This window comes from Polypterus senegalus, chromosome 8, assembly GCF_016835505.1.
Source record: "Polypterus senegalus isolate Bchr_013 chromosome 8, ASM1683550v1, whole genome shotgun sequence".
In the NCBI taxonomy this organism is placed as follows: domain Eukaryota; kingdom Metazoa; phylum Chordata; class Cladistia; order Polypteriformes; family Polypteridae; genus Polypterus; species Polypterus senegalus.
In genome coordinates, this window is record NC_053161.1 from 137,827,833 (window position 1) to 137,846,792 (window position 18,960).

Below are 18,960 nucleotides of genomic sequence, written 5' to 3' on the forward strand. Positions count from 1 at the left end.
ATCTGAAGTAGGGCCATCCTTTAGAGCACACACAATGGAAGATTTTACAGTCCCAGACCAAAGCAAGTGCTGCACTAATGGAGATTTCATGTGCCTGTTTTTTTGCCTTGGAGCATAAGCTGATGACAAACGAGTGAATACGTCAATTTTGTTTATGTTCTCCTTCATTTACATTTGAAAGCTGCTTGACTTTGTACTGAGGAAAAATACAGAATGTTTCTTGTCTATTTATTTGTGGTTTTGTTTCCCAACCATGTAGAACAATTTGGTTCTATACAAAGGAAAGGATACAGTATAGAGGTAGATTGCCAAGATTTTATTTTATACTAATACCTACTTTATTTGTTTGGAACTGACCAAATAATTTACTTTGTGTTCTCCTGTATAACATGTAAGCTTTAAGATTTTAGTTTTAGATTTAAGATTGTAGAATTTTAGTGTTCTCCTGTAAAACTTGAAAGCTTTTGAAAGGTCAGAATTAAAATTTCACTTTATTATATATACCTATTACAGTTGTGCAGTGTTCTACAATACATTTGCCATGTTCAACTTCAAAACAGAAAAAAATATTTAAACCAAAATTAACCTTATGATATCTTCACATCTCCCTTAGGAGTAATAATGAACCTTTAAGCTTGACAGAAACAGTTATTTGATTTGATTTACATTGTGATATATATCGATATGAAAACATATTTTGTGATAAAATTATTTTCCATATCACCCAGCCCTAAGCTGAATATCACTGTTTCTAAATCCAAGACTTTGTTAAAATCCAACTTCAAATATTTAATATGGTATATCTGGAAGATCAACTTCAATCTGTATGACCCCAAACACAGTAAGATGCTTAAAGGCAGAAAGATGGAACCTTTGTAGCTCAAATGTATTGTTTGTTTTGGTGGCTATTAAAAAATGTATTTAATTTTTTTTTTAATTACATTGTTGTTTTTTCTAATTGGTACAGCATCACACAAAGAATGATTAAAATGATTTAGTCTGCGTGAAGCAAAATGAAACAAAGTAAAACAATTTTAGTATTACATTTTTTTATATTACATTTTATTCTACGGACCTCTTTTAACATCACATACTGTATGCACAGAGGTTTAGCATTTTTGGTTGTTGTGGGCTAGGTATTTTGCTGTTTTGTTGCGTGGATCTATTTTTGAAATTCTATTGTAATCCAAGGGGAATTTTGAAGTTAAAAGCGAATCTCATTAAAATGCAATAACTGCGGCTCATTAAATAGCACACCTGGTGATCTATTTATGAGTGATCACTGCCACTATGGCATAGTACATCACTGCAAGTAACATTTTATAGTGCTGACAATTAAAAGAATGTTGCAACTGAGAAATAAAAGTTAAGAAGTCAGGATTAAATTATGCATTCAATGCCACACATATATTGCTTCTTCCACGTAGGTTTACCAACCTATTTCCATTAATATTGGAAACAGTGAACAATCAGAATAAATGTATTCTAGGATATTGACAGTTTTACTGTAAACTAAGGTATGGTTCACAGTCATTTATCATTCTCCCATCAAAGACAAACTACCTAATTCTCATAAAAATATTGATTTTAAATGAGAATTACTTTATTTCAACATATCCCACTCCTGTTAATACTTCCAGGCTGGCAGTGAATCAAGTTTTGTAATAAATTGAATGTACTAATGTAATATTTAAACACTTAAATTTTAACACTTTTTGATCTCCTTGATGATTCTGCAATTGATATCTTGTGTGACATGTACAGTCATGGCTAAAAGTTTTGAGAATGAAACAAGTATTGGTTTTCACAAAGTTTGCTGCTTCAGTATTTTTAGATCTTTTTGTTAGGTGTTTCTATGGTATATTGGAAGTATAATTACAAGCATTTCATAAGTTTCAATGCCCTTTATTGACAATTACATTATGTTTATGCAAAGAGTCAATATTTGCAGTGTTGGCCCTTCTTTTTCAAGACCTCTGCAATGTGCCCTGGCATGTTGTCAATCAAATTCTGGGTCAAATCCTGACTGATGGCAGCCCATTATAGCATAATCAATGCTTGAAGTTTATCAGAATTTGTGGGTTTTTGTTTGACCACCCGCCTCCTGAGGATTGACCACAAGTTCTCAATGGGATTAAGATCTGGGGGGTTTCTAGGCCATGGACCCAAAATTTTAATTTTTTGTTCTCAAGCCACTTAGTTATCACTTTTGCCTTATGGTGCAGTGCTCCATCATGTTGGAAAATGCATTTTTCATCACCAAACTGTTCTTGGATGGTTGGGAGAAGGTGCTCTTAGAGGATGTTTTGGTACCATTCTTTATTCATTGCTCAGGACTGAGGCACCACAAGTGCAGAGCTTGCTCAGGAATGGCAGCAGGCAGGTGTGCATGCATCTGCATACACAATGAGGCAAACACTTTTAGAGGATGGCCTGGTGTCAAGAAGGGCAGCAAAGAAGTCACTTCTCTCCAAAAAAAAACATCAGGGGCAGGCTGATATTCTGCAAACGGTACAGGGATTGTTCTGCTGAGGACTGCTGTGGTAATTTTATCTGATGAATCCCCTTTCCGAATGTTTGGGGCATTCAGAAAGAAAGATTGTCCAGAGAAGAAAAGGTGAGTGCTACCATCAGTCCTGTGTCATGCCAACAGTAAAGCATCCTGAGACCATGTGTGGGGTTGTTTCTCAGCCAAGGGAGTGGGCTCACTCACAATTTTGCCTAAGGACACAGTCATGAATTAAGAATGATACCAAAACATCTTCCGAGATTTTTGGACATCCCTGCCAAATTACATATAAAGCATATGAAAGGGTATAAAAAGATTGCCACAGATCAAAATATTACTAAAATATGGTAGTTAAGGGGTCCTGTGATGAGCAAGACATGATCTGGAAGACCATTAAAACTGACTAACAGGTTGTATACAGTGCAGGAAGGCAAAGCAAAAAAAAAAACTCATGGTGCACTGCTCTACTGTGAAGTGTTAAATGGAAATGGCATCCATGAGAAGGAAGTCTTACCTGTGATCTCATCACAAAAACAAGGTCTTAAGCATGAAAAAACTATCTCAATAAGACAGGGACATTTTGGAACCAAGTATTAAGGGCAGATTAAGTTAAATGTTAACATTTTGCCCACAATCACAAAAGGCTTGTTTGTAATTTTGCATTTTATTTTCTTTCATGACATACCCTGGGTACGGAAAGTATTCAGACCCCCTTCAATTTTTCACTCTTTGTTATATTGCAGCCATTTGCTAAAATCATTTAAATTAATTTTTTTCCTCATTAATGTACACACAGCACCCCATATTGACAGAGAAAAAAATAATTTTTGAAATTGTTGCAGATTTATTAAAAAAGAAAAACTGAAATTATCACATGGTCCTAAGTATTCAGACCCTTTGCTGTGACACTCATCTATTTAACTCAGGTGCTTTCCATTTCTTCTGATCATCCTTGAGATCACCTTCATTTGAGTCCAGCTGTGTTTGATTATACTGATTGGACTTGATTAGGAAAGCCACACACCTGTCTATATAAGACCTTACAGCTCACAATGCATGTCAGAGCAAATGAGAATCATGAGGTCAAAGGAACTGCCTGAAGAGCTCAGAGACAGAATTGTGGCAAGGCACAGATCTGGCCAAGGTTACAAAAAAATTTCTGCTGCACTTAAGGTTCCCAAGAGCACAGTGGCCTCCATAATCCTTAAATGGAAGATGTTTGGGACGACCAGAACCCTTCCTAGAGCTGGCCGTCCGGCCAAGCTGAGCTACCTGGGGAGAAGAGCCTTGGTGAGAGAGGTAAAGAAGAACCCAAAGATCACTTTGGCTGAGCTCCAGAGATGCAATCAGGAGATGGGAGAAGGCTGTAGAAAGTCAGCCATCACTGCAGCCCTCCACCAGTCAGGGCTTTATGGCAGAGTGGCCTGTCGGAAGCCTCTCCTCAGTGCAAGACACATGACAGCCCGCATGGAGTTTGCTAAAAGACACCTGAAGGACTCTGAGATGGTGAGAAATAAGATTCTCTGGTCTGATGAGACCAAGATAGAACTTTTTGGCCTTAATTCTAAGCGGTATGTGTGGAGACAACCAGGCACTGCTCATCACTTGTCCAATACAGTCCCCACAGTGAAGCATGGCGGTGGCAGCATCATGCTGTGGGGTGTTTTTCAGCTGCAGGGACAGGACGACTGGTTGCAATCGAGGGAAAGATGAATGTGGCCAAGTACAGGGATATCCTGGACAAAAACCTTCTCCAGAGTGCTAAGGACCTCAGACTGGGCCGAAGATTTACCTTCCAACAAGACAATGACCCTAAGCACACAGCTAAAATAACGAAGGAGTGGCTTCACAACAACTCTGTGACTGTTCTTGAATGGCCCAGCCAGAGCCCTGACTTAAACCCAATTGAGCATCTCTGGAGAGACCTAAAATGGCTGTCCACCAACGTTTACCATCCAACCTGACAGAACTGGAGAGGATCTGCAAGGAGGAATGGCAGAGGATCCCCAAATCCAGGTGTGAAAAACTTGTTGCATCTTTCCCAAGAAGACTCATGGCTGTATTTGCTCAAAAGGGTGCTTCTACTAAATACTGAGCGAAGGGTCTGAATACTTAGGACCATGTGATATTTCAGTTTTTCTTTTAATAAATCTGCAACAATTTCAAAAATTCTTTTTTTTTTGTCTGTCAATATGGGGTGCTGTGTGTACATTAATGAGGAAAAAAAATAATTTAAATGATTTTAGCAAATGGCTGCAATATAACAAAGAGTGAAAGATTGAAGAGGGTCTGAATACTTTCCGTACCCGCTGTATGTATTGTGGATATATATTATTGTTTTATTAGTTAAAGTATGTATTTTAAGGAAATTTTATTTATTTTAGTATTTTGTAGTTACTGAACTATAAGCCTAAAGAAACTTCATTTTGTTAATAAAAATGAACAGTTACCTGCAGTCTACAGTTTAATAATAAAAAAACACTTTAATATTGGACATAAGGCTTCTATTTGCCTGGTTGTGCGGGACATTAACGAAACAAATTTTTAAAAGGATAAAGGAAAAAAAAACAGAACCAGCATCTGTTTCGGCCAATCAATTAACATGAAATCGATCGCCTTAAAAAACCCGATCGGAGCATCCCTATTCATGCATACTGACAACAGATATGCACTTTCATGCTATTTTCAGTAAAGACTCCATCAAACCAAACATCTCCTATAAGTAATGAAAACCTTTTCTATTAGGGGCACAACCTTGCCATTGGCAAATCAATAAATACTGTCAATCTATGACTTTGTAATGATTATGAAAGCTTTCTACTGTTAGATGTTGCACTGTTTTATTTCTGAAATACAACACAAAACAATTACACATTATAACAGACAGGCATAATGAGCAAACAATAATAGCTACATTTCATAGTGCACACTATAACCAATTGTTCAACAAAACAATTCATATTAAAGTGGCACATTTTAGATAGATAGATAGATAGATAGATAGATAGATAGATAGATACTTTATTAATCCCAAGGGGAAATTCACATAATCCAGCAGCAGTATGCTGATACAAAGAAACAATATTAAATTAAATAGTAATAAAAATGAAAAAAATTAAAATAAAATTAATGTTCCTAACAATAAATTTAGTCCCTTCTCACTTTACAAAGCAAACAAACCTACTAAATCACGCATCACAAGACAATTTACAAGATATTTCAAATGAAATATAAATAATGACAGGAAAATTATCCTGGCATAAAACACAAATATACTGCACCACAAATACACATACAGGTCAACTTATTGTAAGAAATGACTTTCAGGAGTACACATGCTTAATTTCTTTCTCAAAATTTAATGATACTGATGTCCCCTCAGTGGAACAACAAATTGGTTATTTTATAGGCTAGGGTGGGACTTAAGCATAGAGTTAATACATAATGGTATGATCACCGCGAACTACAAACTTTATCTTACTATGTGCATGAAGTAAATTTAATTGCTGACATTTTCTGTTCAGTAAAGTAAGTACTACTTAAAAATAATGCAAAAAAAAAAGCCAAACATTGTTAACAGTGGCAATTAGTCAATATCAATATAATTCAGAATATTTTAATTTACACAAACATTAAATGCTGCTTTTGTAACAACGCATTACTAAAATCAGTTCTGTCAACAAGTTACTTTGTCAGGTTTGTAACATTTGCAATCTGAGATTCATGTTAATACCATTATGCAGAGGAGACATTAACTCGTTAACAACACTTACTAAGGCCTGTCCCAACCTATAGGCTATCTTTGTTAAATCAAATCTGTCATCTGAAGATTATTTAAGAACTCTTGTAATACAACCTTTATTGTACTGTTTTCATGGTGCCTCATTTAAGTGAGATCAGACTTTTTTTAACACTTAAGCCTTTGTTTACTGAGATTTTAACTGCAGTAATTACTGTATCTCATTCACTTCCACATAGTTCAAATTCCCTATGTTCATCAGATTTTAGTTGTTATACTAACAAAAATTCTTACACAAATTTAGTGTTTGCTTACATTAACAAAGAATTATGCTGTTTTAACAGACCCACTACCTTCATGTCACTTTAACTATGCACTTCTGTTAATGTATTACATGCTGTATTATTAGATTTTTATTGTACTTCACATAATGAACCACTTGAATGTATATCCAATATGGACGTTCCGAAACACAATCTTCTAAATAAAATAAGTTCTGAAATTAACTGCACACTAAACACAGGTACATAGCCATACAGTTTTTGAAACTTTCTCTGCTTTGTACTTTGATTTGTCCATTGCAGCCAGGATAATTTCCCGTGGTTCCAAACTGGATAAGCTAATTAGAAAATGGATGAATTGCTGGACTAATAACTGCAGACAGGTCCATTACATTTATACAAAAAAATTCAAAATTATTCTTGCTTTAAATTCCTTCCATCAAATATAAGATACAACAAGATAAAGGGACTGAATGGACGTACAGTGAAGGAAATAAGGATTGAACGTGTCAGGATTTTGTCAGTAAATGTATTTTCTATGAGGCTATTCACATGAGATTCTCAACAGACATTGGTATTAACTCAAGAAATCCACAAATATAAAGAATTCACAATAAGAGAGGCCACAAATAAAAGTATGTGTAATAAAATAATGTGCATTAGGAACAAAACATAACTAATTCTGGGCAGAATGACACTAAATCACAGCGTACACTCATGCAAACACTTGCACCAGGCCCGTTTACTGGCACACATCTTGCAAATCTTTGAGATGAAGAAAAAAATCTGAAGAGCAATAATACATACAAGAATAAAGTCATAAAAGAGGGATACATAACATTTAAAGAGTAATTAAAGGTGGTTTAAATGTGTTGAGGTGGTGCTTCTGGAAAATAATTATTGACAGACTTAACATTGGATTTAACAAATGAGAAGCAGCAAAGATGAATATGTTCACTAATTGTGCTGTGGAACAATAACAAAACAAACAGCAAGTAACGGCTGTGCGATGGATGTGCAGCGTGTAAGACAGGATTACACACTGAATAGTAAACACAAATGGTCAAAAGAAAAGATATGTGTCTTTAAGTTTGAATTCAAAAACAAGATCATATTAATTTTGAGAACTGCAACAAAAGAACTTGTTTCAAATGGTTCTGAATTAACAAGGATCCAATACATGACATTAAGTACAAAGAATAATATTTTAGCTTTATTATATAAGTATTTCCAACAGATATATTTTTACACTATGTTTTTAAATTTTAGCCTTACAACAGAACACAAGTACACAGATCAGTAATGTCAAGTGTCTCATTACTCACCAATGTCAGGCAAGCACAGTTTTTTCCAGGACAGTATACACCCTGGAAAGTTAATTTAGGATTTGCATTGTAGGAACTTTGCCAAGTGAAGTAACTCTCTAAATCATCTCAGGCTGCTTCCTCATGCAGACTGATCAGTTACCATAAAGAAAACACAGACTCCAAAAGAAAGCTAAAGGAAATGATCTGTAGTTGAAATGAAAGGCTGAACTCGTTGGATTTGTATTTACTTTTCAGATAAGATGTGGAATCACTTCTGGGGACATGGGCAGCTCTGCATTTGCTCCAATGAAACCTGGACTTGCCCTAAAAACCCCTACTGTTCTGGCCCACAGACACTTCTTTTGCCCCTAAAAAGGTCTGATTGTTGATGGACACTAAAATCTTATAATTTCCTTCTGGGATCATTAGCTTTCTAAAAGCCATAAGGTGTTGCCACTACATGCATTTTCTCCATGGTCTCTCAAGGCTAGTCCACACTACCACATTTTCAAAAGCGCAGTGATTTGTTTTTGTTTTAGATTTTCGTTTACACTAGTCCAAATAAAGACTCTCAAAAACACTCCCCAGAGCTAGATACTTTCATAAACGCAGCATCAGGATTGTAATGTGCATACCACGTGCACTTCAGAACAAATGATCCACCTAGAGCTAAGCATGTTCAGGTCCAGCAAGTACAAGGATAGGAGACCAACCAGGAAGCTTGGTGTGCTGCTGGAAGAGGTGTTGGCAAGTCCAGCAGGGGCCACTTAGCCTGAGGTCTGAATATGGACCCCAAAGCCCCAGTGCAGTAAAAATGATGGCATCTTTTGGATGAGACATAAAATCGAGGTCCTGACTCTCTGTGATCCCTGGGCATCCTTCATAAAGAGTAGGGTGTATCCCGATGTCCTGGCTAAATTGCTCACCATGGCCCAGACATTCTGGTACCCTAATCATTCCTTGCCTCTAACTGGCTAACTATACCTCATCCCTACACCACTTAACAGCTAATGTATAGTGAGCATACTGGAGCAATAATGGTGGATGCTGCACATCAGTGGTTATCAAAACAACTCCCGCTCACTGAGTAAAGCACTTTGAGTAGTGTGAAAAACTCTATATAAATGTAAAGAATTATTATTATTATTATAATGTGCAGGGGCTAAAGCAGAGTTTTCAAAAAAACAATACTCTAGTTGTACTCTGATTCGTTGATGCTTATTTTGTTCCCCTTCCCTGATTAAATTCTGCACATTACAACTTCTTATTCACTGATTGATCACTGTTCATGGAAGAAAAGCTTATTCCAAAATATCAAGAGTTGCATTTCATGGCACGTTTTGTGCTGCTTGCCTGTATGCATCTAATTGGGCTGTGTACAGTTGGAATGCTGCTAACAGGCACAAAAGGCAAATTATTTACCAGTCAATACAGTTTTCCTATAAATCCTGTGGCTGGCAGTATTTTGTGGCGAAAATTTCAGAGCCCAGTTAAATTCAGATAACATAAATAACTTAGTTGAAAGCCTCTTGTCAATCTTTATTACTTGAACGTAATCTGATCAGTAAGGAAGAGCGCTTTCCACAGCAAAATTAATACCAAGTCACTTAACGAAATGGACAGGAGTAAATGCAGCCAAGTTCACAATGTTACTGGACAGACTGAGACACAAAAGTACAAGCTGCAAGGTAATGCTAAGATATAGACATGCAGGTTTGTATGCATTTATTCAATATGTCTATTCACTTAGTTTTACAAATGTTGTTTGTTACAAGATGTGCTCTGATTACTGTAGACTAGGGGTGGGCAAATTCAGTCCTGGAGGGCCGCAGAGGCTGCAGATTTTTGCTCCAACCCAGTTGCTTAATTAGAAAACAATCCGTGCCAATAATTTAATTTGATGGCTTGGTAGTGCTTTAACTCTGCCATATCAGGCCATTTTCATATCCTAGATGTTCTTACCCTTTGTAAGGATATCATCTAAATGATTTGAAGGCTAAAATTGAGTATTACTCTATCTTTCACTTTTTTCTCTTCACTTTCCTTCTAAGTATTTAATTAAAGCCAATAGTAAATGATAAAAACACATAGGTGTAAATGGTAACAAGCTAAATGGAGAAAAGCTGCTTTCTTTTGTCATTTGAATCTTATTGCTAATAAAAAAGCCATTAAAAACCAAGACAACAGCTGTTTAAGACTAAAACAAGCAATAAGGGTTCAGAATCGTAACAAGCGAGACAACTAAAGTGAAGCACAAGTGTTACTTGAGCAATAAGTGCTTCTTATTGAGCAGTTGGGTTGGAGCAAAAAACCTGTAGCCACTGCGGCCCTCCAGGACTGAATCTGCCCACCCCTGCTGTAGACGACTTCTAATAAATCCTCTTGTGAATGAACATGGAACTGATCACTTTTTTTAACATTTGTGATGTTTTTATTTAATGACAAGATGACTGTTTTCAGTTCTGAAGACTGTTATTGTCAGCTGTAATTAACACATTAATGTGACATTGGGGCAATTTGCTGTGACTCCTTTAATAATTTATATCTTCCTCTATATGCTGTGAACACAGTATCAGAGTCCTGCACACACTGATTACCTTGAAAGCGCATAAAGCACAAGGGAATCAGACAAGGGCTCTGAATTTGTCACTACACAGTCCCTTCAAGGATTTTCCATCTTATGGATACATGCCCAGTATGGGCAAAAGTGTACATCATATGTGTTTCGAATGTTTCAGTGCAGATATGGATACTTTTGTAAACAATGCGTGAACACAGATTGGTTTGTTTTTAAATGAAATTGTGGTACAGTGAACTTAGTCTCAGTCATTACATGTTGTTATTGGGTCTGGAGTCTCTGCCAACTGTTGGGTCACCAGCCCTCTAACATCACCGCAGAGCGCTACGTGTCCACCTATGCAAACTTTCACTCATACTCACACTCAAGTTAATCACCCTGACTCTTGGTTTTTAGGATATATATAACACTTAGAAAAGTGAAAAAAAAAACAAAAACAAGTGGCTCTTTTGCTCTTCCACTGGCATATCCAGGCTCTCTCCTCTTAAGTGGTTTTCTCCTTTGCTTGAAGTTATTCTGTAACATAAACCAGCAGTTTGCCATTCAGGTGGGACATCTAGCTCCTGCCATCTCAATATTCATCACAATGGTATATTAAACCAAAACTACAAATGGGAGACACAGTATAAGGAGAATACAATTTGTCAAATCAAACAGAGTATAAACACATCCTAATTGTTGCCTTAGCCTGACTAGTCTGGTCCCTGTCGGGTACTGTGGTTCTTTTACTTGCCCACAGTCTAAAATAACATACCTAAGTACCACAATATTATTTTACAGCACACCCTTCACTCTCTCAATACTGGCAGAATTATACCCCTGCCAGATGGACCTTTGACCCAAACATTTCCGTTCACCTTTGACATTTAAACCCCATCCTGTGCTTGCTTACTAGGGTGGGTTTAAAAAGTACTCTATGCTGTTATGATTTGTACCACATTTCTCAAGGTCACTGCGAGAGGTAGAGGCAACCAAGTGGGTTGGAGAGGAGGGGGGTCCTTTGATAGGCGATCCCTTGTAGTTTTTAGTCCGCAATATGCCTTGGTCTGGTGCGCACTGTGCTTTTGCTGTCGAAGCGTACTTCCAAAACAATAAATCCATCTTCAATAAGCAACGTGCCTTCTGAACACACTTCAGCATTCCTCCAAACAGTAACATCCCAAATCGGAAAACAATTCTTTAACAATTCTAAATTTAGACAGACAGGTACAACATTGAACAGAAAATCTCCAGTCCATCCTCGGACTGTACCAACACTTGAAAACATCCAAGCTGTAAGGGCATCAATTTTGCATTCTCCTAGATGTTCAGCACGCAAACATGTTTCTGCAAACACATCTTTTAAGGAGGATTTTGCATGAGGACCTTAATTTCCATCCATACAAAATGATGGTAGTTCAGGGACTCACTGAGAGAGACTGGGAGAGCCGTAGAGAGTTGTGCACGAATGTTCTGCAAACTGTTCATCAAGATGGCATCGTCATGTGCAGCGATGAGGCACATTTCCATTTGAATGGTTGCATAAATAAGCAAAAGTTTTGCTATTGGGCTGAAACCAACCCTCATGAATTTCATCAGCGACTCCTACACAGTGACTATGTTACAGTTTGGTGTGCCGTTGCAGAATGTGACATTGTAGGTCCTTACTTTTTTGAGGAGGGGGGAGCAACGATCACTGTCACTTCAGAATGTTACATTGAAATGCTAGAGAACTTTTTGCAACCCTAACTGAAAGAAATGGATGTTGTGGATGCCTGGTTTCAATAGGAGGGTGCAACAGCTCATATGGTGCGCAGATGCATGCAAGTTTTGTGGGAGATGTTTCCGGGGAAGCTGATCTACCTATGTGGTGATGTTGGGTGGCCTTCACGTTCGCCTGATCTAGCTCTGTGCGATTTCTTCTTGTGGGGCTATCTCAAGTCGAAGGTATACAGACACCAACCTCAAAACCTTGATGCCTTCAAGAACGCTATTCGCAAAGAAATCACCGCTATTCCCTTTGAAATAGCCGAACGAGTCATGGGAGCATTCAGAAATCTTCTCGAAGAGTGTATCTCTAATGATGGCCACCCCCTTGCAGACATCATTTTTAAAACACAGTGAAAAAAATCTATTTTGTATACCCTTTCTTGTGTCGTAATGAAATTCATTTTATCTTATAGCATTTTTGTTGAATAAACGTTTGAAATGTGGTACTTCTTTTTGGCTCACCCTGTATTAATCATTTACATTGTTCTGTTTTGCTGTTGTTTAATGTAAGTATGTACACTCACCTAAAGGATTATTAGGAACACCTGTTCAATTTCTCATTAATGCAATTATCTAATCAACCAATCACATGGCAGTTGCTTCAATGCATTTAGGGGTGTGGTCCTGGTCAAGACAATCTCCTGAACTCCAAACTGAATGTCAGAATGGCCAAGAAAGGTGATTTAAGCAATTTTGAGCGTGGCATGGTTGTTGGTGCCAGACGGGCCGGTCTGAGTATTTCACAATCGGCTCAGTTACTGGGATTTTCACGCACAAACATTTCTAGGGTTTACAAAGAATGGTGTGAAAAGGGAAAAACATCCAGTATGCGGCAGTCCTGTGGGCGAAAATGCCTTGCTGATGCTAGAGGTCAGAGGAGAATGGGCCGAGTGATTCAAGCTGATAGAAGAGCAACTTTGACTGAAATAACCACTCGTTACAACCGAGGTATGCAGCAAAGCATTTGTGAAGCCACAACACGCACAATCTTGAGGCGGATGGGCTACAACAGCAGAAGACCCCACCGGGTACCACTCATCTCCACTACAAATAGGAAAAAGAGGCTACAATTTGCACGAGCTCACCAAAATTGGACAGCTGAAGACTGGAAAAATGTTGCCTGGTCTGATGAGTCTCGATTTCTGTTGAGGCATTCAAATGGTAGAGTCAGAATTTGGCGTAAACAGAATGAGAACATGGATCCATCATGCCTTGTTACCACTGTGCAGGCTGGTGGTGGTGGTGTAATGGTGTGGGGGATGTTTTCTTGGCACACTTTAGGTCCCTTAGCGCCAATTGGGCATCGTTTAAATGCCACGGGCTACCTGAGCATTGTTTCTGACCATGTCCTTCCCTTCATGACCACCATGTACCCATTCTCTGATGGCTACTTCCAGCATGATAATGCACCATGTCACAAAGCTCGAATCATTTCAAATTGGTTTCTTGAACATGACAATGAGTTCACTGTACTAAAATGGCCCCCACAGTCACCGGATCTCAACCCAATAGAGCATCTTTGGGATGTGGTGGAACAGGAGCTTCGTGCCCTGGATGTGCATCCCACAAATCTCCATCAACTGCAAGATGCTATCCTATCAATATGGGCCAACATTTCTAAAGAATGCTTTCAGCACCTTGTTGAATTAATGCCACGTAGAATTAAGGCAGTTCTGAAGGCGAAAGGGGGTCAAACACCATATTAGTATGGTGTTCCTAATAATCCTTTAGGTGAGTGTACATGTATGGTGTATGGATTGTAATTTAGTTTTTCATTATACTGTAGTTGTAAATATGTGCAAGTGTCCTGGGCCTGTACTCTCTAAAAAGTTCTATAATGAAATGAACAACTGAATTAAAACAAGAAAGTGTATGTTTAAATTATTTATGGATGACACTTCTCAGCCTTTCTGTTAAAAGTATTTGTTTAGTATTGGAACAGAGTCTCCTTCTGAAGACTGAACCTCATATTCAAAAGAAGCAATATGGTCTCTGTCCTGTCTGTAGAACAATGCATGATTCTTTGGTTTTTCACAGATATTTTACGAGTCCTTGGAGTCTGCCAACCCTTTCTACTTGTGCCATGCAGACTTTTTAAAAGCTTATGACTGTGTATCTTGTTTTCCCTTGTGGGAGGTGGTACAAGAGTATGGGGTTCATGGGCTGTTGCTATGGGCCATTTAGTCCTAATATTTTTGAGAGAAAATTATGCACAAATACCTTAAGCTAAATCAAATTTATTTAAAATGCATGCTAGAGTTTGCCAAGAGTGTGTCTTGTTTCCTCTACTCTCCTATCCTGTTCATGGCTTTCATAAGCAGGATATTATGGTCTAGCCCAAACACTGGAGAGTACCGAGTTTGTAGACTTAAAGACAGCATCCCTGCTTTTTGTACATAATGTTGTGCTCTTCACCTCAGACTATGATGTTCAGTGCATTCTGCAATTGTTTCTGGGGTGTCGGGAGTGAGCTGCGCAATACAGAAGGACCTGGGTCTAGAACTACTGGTATATCACATCTAACCAGGAGAACTGGAATGTAAATAAACGAACTGATGAACAAATGACATTCAGATTTCAGACCTAGCCGGGGGATCACTTTTGCTATTTAGGGTTGTTACTTAACAGACATTTTGTCAAGCCACCAAAGATCACAGGCACATTAATGAAATTTTAGGTAAGGGATAAATAAACGATCATCTGCATACTCCCAGCACTCACAATGTAAGTGCTCTATCAAGGAAATACAATTTACTTGCTTTATTGAACAAAATAACAGGCTTCAGCTGTTCTACCAGAATTACAAATAATAACGAATTAGCACTTAAACATGATTAATAACAGCTTCTGAAAATGAGGCTCTGTAGTAATATGTGAATAATACAGCCATTTGTAATATTAGTATTACCTTAGCTACATTTTTTGATTCAATGATACCTTGATAAAAAATTATGAATTTATTTCTAAAACAAGAAAAATCATGAGTGTTTCCAAACTTAAGTGTATTTGAATATAGTACATTTTTGAACAATAGTGTATTTAAATGCACTACATTTTAACAAAGTGATTCATTAATGATAGGTAAAATGAAATATTGCACACAAAGAGATATATTTAAGAAAGAAAAGTGCTTGTTAAATTCCCAGAAATTTTAATGTGGCTTAGAAACAAGTTAAACAATTGGTATTGTTCTAAAAATGTTAGCAACATGCCTACATAGCAGATTTGATAGCTTATAGCTTACTAAGAAACAAAGTAGCAACCAAGTGTTGTACTGTTATATCGCTCAAAACTGGCTATAATCCAATAGTTCAAGGCTACACAATCTCTTTTTCAATGTAAAAACTTTCAATAAAAGATTTGAAAAAGCATCTACACCATTATAGGCTCTTTGACCTTCTTAAACCAGAATATTCCACAGGATAAATGGCTGGATATAGCAAATTGGACTGAACACAAGATTTGTAGTTTACTGATAAAGGTGTGTTGAGCTGTGTGTTCTATCCCAACTTTTAAATCCAGCGGTACAGCTGTTAATATAGTTTTCCACGATGCCTTTAATACATCAGTTATTGTAGCCAGCAGTTCTCCATTTTCATTTAGTACCTGCCGGTTTGTTTGTAAGCCCTTAACTATTCTTCTGTGGAAGCTTTAATTTCAACTAGGTCCTTCTACATACAGTATTTCAGCATAGGAGCCTTAGTTTGAGTGTTTCTGATATAGTTAAAGTAAACTGGATAACGTTTAAATGTGTTCAAGTTCACCTTCACTTTGTCTTTGAATGATGGAAGTGTTTATATGACATCGGTATGACATTTTATTATCATGATTCATTTCATCCATTGAATTAAAATGAGATTGCTGCTCCATCTTTTAGACACTTGTAGGCTGTGACCCTTCACTATTTCTGCTGTATAGATTCACGCGCTTCAGCTCTTTTTACATTCCAGGCTTATGCCTGCTTAGCTTCAGCTTTAAAGTAGCCTGCACCTTAGGCTTTATGACAATATAAAAAAATGAAGACTGGAGTTTGAAGAGTTATATTTTGAGACTAACAATGCATTCAGGAAATTAAGCAGTACATATCTCTTTCATTGTTGTACTCCTGGTCAATATGTAGGCAGCACTGAGTGCCAGTCTGTCACTCTGCACACACAATTTACATCCACACTTATTTTCACAGCCAATTCAGAAAACACTAAATTACCTTGTACAATTTTTGCAGAAAAACTGCTTTGTACTACAGTAAGAATGAGCAAACCACAGACCTTGTAACTTATTGTCCTTATGATTATGATCAAATTATTATCAAGATTAAACATATCAATTTGTTGACTGTTCCTGAAAAATAATCTGTCTTAAATGAACCTCATTTTGACAATCACAGTATACTGGGTGAAAGAGGAATCTTGGAAGTGAAGCTAGCTGTTTCATTCAAATTGTTTTCCACCCCTCATTCCACTTCTCTTCCTGCATCCCTAAAAGACACACAGGTTCAGTTATTTCATAACAAGGCCCCTCTGATGGAGTGCCATCTAGCCCAAGGCAAGCTCCTGACTTGCATCTTATGATGCCCATGTTGGCCCATAGATGGATTAAGCCAGTTTGACAATAGTACTTTGTTACTTGGCTTGGTATGAGCATGACTGCTCTGGGTGATTCCTACATTGCATTTAATGCCACTAGGATAAGTTTGTATAAGATTGTGTAAGTATGAAAAGCTTTAGAAAATTAGTAAAGATTATATTTGATACTAAGATATTTGTGATGATATTTTAACAATTTGTATTCATTAAAGTTAATTAGCAGTGTTGTGTTCCACCATCTGTCAGAGAAGTGATAAAGAAGAATCAACTGAGTTTGCATGTTGAGTTTCCACCAGGTGTTCTAGTTTTCTCCCACAACCCAAAGACATGCAGGTTAGGTGGACTGAAGTTTCTAAATGGGCCCTGGTTTGAGTGTATCTGTGTATTCACCCTGTGATGGGCTGGTGCCATGTCCAGGTGTTGCTGTCACCTTGTGCCATATGATTGGTGGCATAGGCTCCAGATGCACCAGGACCCTGTCCTGCATAAGTGGGTTAAGAAGATGGATGGAAGAATTGGGAGTGAATTGCCGATTGGTTACTATGATCATGGTTGTGATGTGCCACACTCGGAGTATGAAAATAAACAGATGTATATATGCAGTGTGCACAGCTACTGCCAAGCTCATTAAGCAACTGTACGTTATAGAACACTAATCCCATGAAAATGTGCAAATTACACAGCTTCCTGCATCAGGACATACACCACTCAGAAGCCAGTGATTAAATAATGAACCAGTGTCCTGAGGGTAACCAAAGCAAGCACAAAGTAGTTTGTGAACAGCCTGATGCTGAACAGACATCATGGCTTGGCTACTGGGTAAGGGTTTATTCTATTCACGATCTCCCTGTGTTCAACCTGATTTTTAAAGAATTGAATCCTGTTTCCTCACACTATCGAAGCGCCTGTTGCTCAGACCAGGGCAGACTCAAAAAAGTCCAAAAACCCTGCACTGCTCTCCAATCGGAATTATATCAACAAGCGACAGGTGAATCTTTATTTGAAGTTGTAACTAAATCATTTTCAGTCAAACTAGAAAACAAACGCAAAGATTAAAACTACTACTTTTCATTTCACATCCTGCAATATTACACCACTTAAAATAAAATGAAAGATATCGTCTTTAGGACAGTTAGCACACGGTGGCTATTTGACAGATGTTGAAGCCCAGACGAAGAAATAAATAAATAAATACCCAGTAGTACACCCGATGATCTAGTCTATTGAACCGTAGTAAAGGAAAAGTCTAAACAGAGAGATTAATTTATCCAAGCACGATTCCTGGTGATCAAAACTGTGCCCTACGTCGGGGTCTCCAATTTCGCTTGGCCAGCTCTAATTAGGCAGTTCTGTCCTAGCTGTCAATGACGTGTTTTTTTTTATCTTGGGGTCTATGTCCTTTCACGTGCGTTTCGCAGTCGTCTAAAATGATAAACGAATACTAGCTAACTGGAAAAGGAAGAAAATCCACTCACCTTCAGTCTGCTTTTTGGTGTCCTTGTATAGCCCCCAGAGCCAGCTTGTCATGTCTCGACCGCTGTCCGAAGTAACCGTGCTCAGCGGAGCGGCGTTGCGGGCACATCCCGCAACCCTGTCGCCAACACCCCATGGGCACAGCAGATTCTTAGACCACGAGACTCGAAAACGTCGTTTCGAATGGGTAGCGCTGACATGACAGAGCCGATGTCCTTTCAGCGACACATGTAATCCGCCTTTCCTTAGTGGCCATAGGGGCAAAGAAAGAACAAAACGTAAATTCATGGTTCAAAATAACGGCAACAGGAACCGCTTCGTGACGCGTCCCTTCTTCTCGCAGGGACTGCCACATGTGAACTGAAGCACCTACTGCCTGGGCTGCGCCAGGCACAGCAGCAATAAGACTCTTGTATTCAAACGTCACTTCCGCAGTGTGCGACGCACTTGGTGGCTTCTCCTAAGAAGGAACAGCTACAAGTCGAAGAACCTAATCCACACAGTCTGAAAGGTTTGCCGCTGTCTCCTAGGAGACCAACAAATCGAAAAGAGTCAGCCATATCCGGTTCCGCTGTGAGTCTTTAGAAAAAAAAGAACAGAGCGACTGTCGGTTAAAACCATAGGCATATAGATAGATGTCACATTCATTGTGTTGCCCAGTTTACACGATACGTCAGCGCGTCTGCCCTATTGCGAGTGGTAAAAGTGCCATTTAAACTAATACAGGTAGACGTGGAA

At 38.1% G+C, this 18,960-nt stretch overlaps 1 protein-coding gene across 1 annotated transcript in view; it reads right to left on the reverse strand.

Moving 5' to 3' along the window:
- nt5dc3 (5'-nucleotidase domain containing 3) overlaps window positions 1-18,642 on the reverse strand; it is a 58,047-nt gene extending 39,405 nt beyond the window's left edge. The window contains exon 1 of the mRNA XM_039761806.1: window positions 18,225-18,642. Within this exon, the coding sequence (XP_039617740.1) occupies window positions 18,225-18,510 (286 nt within the window). The 5' untranslated portion in view covers window positions 18,511-18,642. The remainder of the gene's footprint in view (window positions 1-18,224) is intronic.
- Between the last annotated feature and the right edge of the window lie 318 nt (window positions 18,643-18,960).